Source organism: Mesitornis unicolor, unplaced genomic scaffold (assembly GCF_000695765.1).
Source record: "Mesitornis unicolor isolate BGI_N332 unplaced genomic scaffold, ASM69576v1 scaffold16421, whole genome shotgun sequence".
Lineage (NCBI taxonomy): Eukaryota > Metazoa > Chordata > Aves > Mesitornithiformes > Mesitornithidae > Mesitornis > Mesitornis unicolor.
The window spans coordinates 14562-20300 of NW_010161874.1; the positions used below are offsets into that span (position 1 = coordinate 14562).

The window sequence follows — 5739 nt, forward strand, 5'->3', positions numbered from 1 at the left end:
CACTGTAAAGGATGAGTGCTTGGCTCATCTGCCTGTCAATACCAAGTTACAATGACTGGTCTGACATGGGCCTGCCTGTGGAATGGGCAGACACCTGGTTAGTGCTCAAATGTAGTCTTGGACTGGAGGACTTTGGTTTCAGGAGTTTGGGCTCTGCCTGTTGCTGGTTCCTTGCTGGGACTCCAAACTTGGTGCTTTCTGTGTTGAGGAATGCCAGTCTAATGGTGTCTGATGCAATTCTGCTTCCTTTCTAGTGTAAAAGATGACTTCTAGGAAGAAAGTGTTACTGAAAGTCATCATCCTTGGAGACTCTGGGTAAGTAGAGGAGCCTTTAAGCTGCTAATCTGCATCTGGCTGGAGCAGTGCTCTTGGCTAGTGAGAGCCTGGATGTGCTGTAAGAAACCAGCACTGCCAGGAGAAGAGGTTTTACAGCCCCAGAAAGCTGTGTTACCTTATGGCTTTAAGAACACTCCACCACCCTCTGTCCTGAATGATCCCCTGCAGTTTAACATCTCGAAGTCCTGCCACAATGTTAAACAGAGGAAATAAAGTGGGCAGACCACTCCAGTAGCAGCACTGGATAGCCTTTCTGCAGGGGGGATAAGTGAAATGGTCATTTTACCACCACACTTAGTTATTAAAAACAAACAACCTGCCAGTAAGTAGTCTTAGATGACTTCTTAAAACTGCCTCTGTTAGACGTGGGTTATACCGAGCCATCTGCTCAGCTTCTGTCTGATGTGGCTGGAGCCTGCCCCTTGCAGTGAGAGCCTTTGCTCTGCTGTTGCAGGTTACTCACTATGCAGGCTGTAACCAGACTCCCATGACATGAGGCTTATTTATACCTCTGTGCCCGGCAAACTGTTGATCAGGGAGTGAGAGAGGGCCTGTGAGCCTCTGTGCTGGCTCTCTAGGGAGGATCTCCATCTCTGGGTACCTAGCAAATGTGTCTGTGAGCTGTTGCCAGCTGAGGCTGTGTTCCTCCACCTCCTTCTGCAGAGGCTGAAGATGACTGTTTCTGGTGGGTTTCTCTGGGACACTTAATCTTCTTCCAAAATTGCCCTCATGATCATAACGTGATGCATATTCCTTACCAAGGATCAGATTACTGATGGGGAAACAAAGTTTCTCAAGACTGTAATCCGTTGTATCCTTAGGTAGCTGATACTCTTACTCAGCATGTTGCCTCAGCAGCTGTTGATGTAAAAGCCCCTTCTTGCAGAGGTGGGTGCATTTTCCCCCGTTGAAAGGGCAGGAGGCGATGGTGGAAGGCAAAGAGCTCTGGGATGTTCTCTCTGTGGTAGTAAATAGCCTTTTTTGTCTTTCTGTACAGAGTGGGAAAGACATCACTCATGAACCAGTATGTGAACAAGAAATTCAGTAACCAGTACAAGGCTACGATAGGCGCAGACTTCCTGACAAAAGAGGTGATGGTGGATGACAGGCTAGTGACAATGCAGGTAAGGAATGACTCTGCTCCCTGTTCAAGGGGTCCCTGTGTGGAAGTGTCTGCTCTGGTGTAGTCCAGAGCAGTGAGGGATCTGTATGTGGGTGTGAATCTGGTTGTACTGAACTGTTCTTGGCCATAGGTGTCTCTGGGCTTTTCTACAAATCTGTACATGAGCTGAACAAGGGAATGTGAATATCAGCTTAGGCTCTGCTGAGAGCACCTTTGCCAGGCCCCCAAAAAAAACCCAAACTGGCATTTGGTACTGTCGGTAAACTGGATCTTGGTAGAAAGATGCACTTCCTTAGCATTCAGGAACTGGAAAGGGCTCCTTGGTTGGGCCAACTACTTGTTCTGCCCTGAGTCCTGTGTATGGTGTTAACCTGCCAGCCTGCTTCTGTCTCTAGTATCTGAAGCTTTCATCTCTCCATGGTGGGACTGACTGCAAGGCAGCACAAGCTCTGCTGCAGCCATCAGAGGAGAGTGTTTGGACTGTGTTGGTACCCCAGTGCACCCAAGCACAGTAGCCAGGTCACCTGCTGACCCTAATCCCCAAGTCCTGCTTACCCAGAACAAGGCTGAGACTGAACACAAAAAGGGTTAACTGCCTTTAGAAGGGTTGGTACTTCGTGCCTGCATCTTGATACTTAGTGCCTACAGAAATTCCCAAGCTTCCAGGTGCTCCTCTCTGGCTGAGAGCTGTAGGTGTCTGGTGGGGAGTGTTGAAACAAATGTGGACTGTGTTAGAGCTGGCTGATCTGCCCTGTCTTTTGTTACAGATATGGGATACAGCAGGCCAAGAACGATTTCAGTCTCTGGGAGTCGCCTTCTACAGGGGAGCAGACTGCTGTGTTCTGGTGTTTGATGTCACGGCCCCCAACACATTCAAAACCCTAGACAGCTGGAGGGATGAATTCCTCATTCAGGCCAGTCCGAGAGATCCTGAGAACTTTCCTTTTGTTGTGCTGGGAAACAAGATTGACCTAGAAAACAGACAAGTGAGTACTGGGGGTTGCTCACCTCCCCTTAGCGAATTGCTGGAGTGGGAGACCTTGTGGGAACAGGGGAGGGTTATCTGAGAAGCAGGAGTGGGAGGTGCCTGAGTTCTCAGCTGCTGTGTGCCGCTGGGAAGAGTTTCTCCTGCCTGGAGGGTTGAATGCCTGTGCACAGCATGCTCCTGCCCACTGGTGGAAGGATTGAGCAGCTCCCTGGGTTAGATGCAAGGAGAAGAGCTGATTCTCCTCCTCCTGAATTACTGAGAAACTCCTGTGGCAGCAGATCCCCGATCTCAGATGCCTGAGCAGTCTGTGCCCTGTGGTGTTCCTTGCCCTAGAGCCGAGTGTATCTGGTGGTGGGCAGCAGTGGCCTGTGCTCTGTATCCAGGCTGTGGTTTTGGTGAGGTCAGAGCTGCTGTCTTAGCTCAGGCTGGGTACGAGGGGTCTCTGGCCTTGCCCCGGAAATAAAATCCCGTTCCTGCATGGCTAAAGGTGGTGATGCTGTTCTCTGTCCACCCAGGTCACCACAAAACGGGCACAAGCCTGGTGCTACAGTAAAAACAACATCCCCTACTTTGAAACCAGTGCCAAGGAGGCCATTAATGTGGAACAAGCTTTCCAGACGATTGCACGAAATGCACTTAAACAGGTAGGGAGGGGCTGGTGGGTGCCCTCTGCCAGTGTTGGTCCTGCCTGCTGATCTCAGCAGCCTTGGGCTCTCCAGTGGCCTTCCCCAGCTGAGAATGGCTCCTTGCATGCTGGGAGCTGTCTGCTGAGCCACACCACTGACTCCTCCCTTTTCTCTCTTCCCAGGAAACCGAAGTGGAGCTTTACAATGAATTCCCCGAACCCATCAAACTAGACAAGAACGACCGAGTGAAGGCTTCTGCAGAGAGCTGCAGCTGCTGAGGGGAGAGGGAGGGGTTGAGCACAGTCCTTCACAAACGAATATCACACTTAGGCCTTCAAACACACAGCCCCTCTTCTGTGTTTAAAATGAAACTTAAAAAAAATTTCCATCTCCAGCTGCCAAAATCCACCCATCTCCCATGAGCATCTGTGAGTCCCGCACTTCAGAGCTCAGGTCCCCACACCATCCACATCACACTTCATGGTAACAGACCTTTCTCTTAGTTTAAAATGGAAACTCTTATGTATGTTCGGAACTGAATCTAATTCCAGGTGTCCAATGGAGAGAAACTGTTTACAGGTAATCTGTGTAACAAGTTACATACATTTTTAACTGTCTCGTGTTTTCCCCAGTGAAGGCTGCAACTGGAAAGGCTGATTACCCATAGTTCATTGCAAGCTCAGCACTCAGTCCAACTAGGTTGAGTTTTGTATGTATCTCTGTTAATGCTTGTTACTTTTAACTAATCAGATCTTTTTACAGTATCCATGTATTATGTAATGCTTCTTTAGGAAAAATCTTATAGTACATGTTAATATATGCAACCAATTAAAAAAATGTATAAATTAGTGTAAAATTCCTGAAGTACATGTTCAAGTACTGAAACACAGATTGTGTAGAAAGTGAGGAGGACACTTGTGAACCGCGGTGTGCTAGCAACACAAAGTCCAGATAGAGGCAGTATTCTGTACAGTAGAGATGAACTGTGTAAGCCTTCTTGTTTTTGAGGCCAAAAGGCTTCATCTTCTGGAAAATCTGTCTGGCTTCCTTGTATCTAAATTCTCAGATTTGCGTAACAGCATTGATATGCACACTGGATTATTGGATTTAAAATTAAATACAGCTATGAAATGACCTCGTTTGTTCACCTCCCCTACTGCTTAACTCCTAACATCCTGGAGCGAGCGTGAGAAGGAGCCAGAGCTGAGGTGCCCCAGTGGCTCTGTACTGTGGAAGGAGCTCCTCTCCTACCTGGGTTGTGGTAGCTGTGTCTCGATGAGTGACCTGGACTATGAATCTTCCCTTTCTTACTGACTGCTAATCTGGATTTTTGGTATGGAAAAACTTGGCAATCTAGGCCCTTTCCTCTCTTCCTTTCTTCCTGGTATTTGTTCTTGCGTTTGTAGCTTGCTTAAATGGAGCCCTTCTACCTGTTTTCCAGAGGTCTACATTCTAGTACGTAGGCTGAGCTCTTATGTAAAGAGACAAACATGATGCCAATAAACTTAACAAGAACAAACCTCCTTGTTTACTCCTGTTTCTGACTCTTTTTTCCTTCACTAACATACTTTCCCCTGTCTAGTCACCATTTAGCAAGTCAGTGCCTGCTCACTGAAGGATGTTTGTGCTTCTTGACTGTTGTAAAGTCTGTGCCTTCCAGCCTGGTTTCCAAGAATGGGTTGAGCAGGCCCTGCTTGCTTGGCTGACCTGAGACTGTAGTAGAGCAGTGACCCCTCTGCTTTTCTTGAACTGCTTGCAGTGGCAGGAGCAGTGCTGGATCCGATTGCTCTTCTGTGAGCGTTGCCCTTCAACGCTGTCCTGGGCACATGAAAACCTTGGTGGAAGGGTGGAGAGGAGGCTGGTGCTGTTAAAGCTCTTGCTGCCCTTCTCCAAAAGGGGTTGGTGAGAAAATCTGACTCCTATCTGAGCCCTTCCCCCTCACCAGTTTGGTGCTTCAGCTGGAAGAGAAGCAAGGCTGGCCCAGGGTACCTTAAAGTGAGTTAAGGACCTTCCCTCCGTCCAGCCTAGTCACAGTTAAGCCTTTGAATTTCTGAATGCTGGGCATTAGCCTCTGCTTGCACTCCTCAAGGCTGAGCTCACAAATTCTGTGCCCACAGGAAGATGGAAAACAAAGTATAAAGAAATGAGGCCAGTTATTTCAGGAGCCTTCTAACAGTCTTTGTGCTCTATATCCTATTCTATGGCTTTGTCCTCTCGTGCTTTCCTCTCACTTGACTGGGCTTTTGCTGTCCACATCAATTCTGTATAACTACTCTGCAGTAGCAAAGTGTTGTGGTGGGGCAACTTTCCTGTCTGCATCTCTTTGAAAGACCTGGGCCTTCTGCTCAGCCCTGTTTAAAGCGTTACTCTGCCTTTGTGTTCTGTGAATAAAGTCTTAACGTGGAGAAAGCTAAGCCAGGAGAGGGGGGAGCAGTAACTACAAAGTGGTGTCCTGGGGAAAGGAAGGGGTCTTGATTCAGCACCTACCTCCTGCTGCTTTGGCTGTGTGTGGTGGAGCTGGGGCTGGTGCAGCTGCAGAAGAGCCCTGTGGCAATGCTGCATTTACTCTCTCCCATCAAATAAACGGGCAGGGACATGGAAAGGGGGAGTGCTCCACAGGAGGAAGCAGCTGGGGGCCTCCTTCCCCCACAGGATGTTACGGATGC

The 5739-nt window shown here is 48.5% G+C and overlaps 1 protein-coding gene across 1 annotated transcript; it reads left to right on the forward strand.

Moving 5' to 3' along the window:
- The first annotated feature begins 250 nt into the window (after nucleotides 1-250).
- Nucleotides 251-4593, forward strand: RAB7A (RAB7A, member RAS oncogene family). The gene is made up of 5 exons (XM_010193472.1): nucleotides 251-315; nucleotides 1334-1460; nucleotides 2227-2445; nucleotides 2963-3091; nucleotides 3256-4593. Exons 1-5 carry the CDS (start codon nucleotides 263-265, stop codon nucleotides 3349-3351), a joined length of 624 nt encoding a protein of 207 aa, XP_010191774.1. The 5' UTR covers nucleotides 251-262; the 3' UTR covers nucleotides 3352-4593.
- Nucleotides 4594-5739: the final 1146 nt, after the last annotated feature.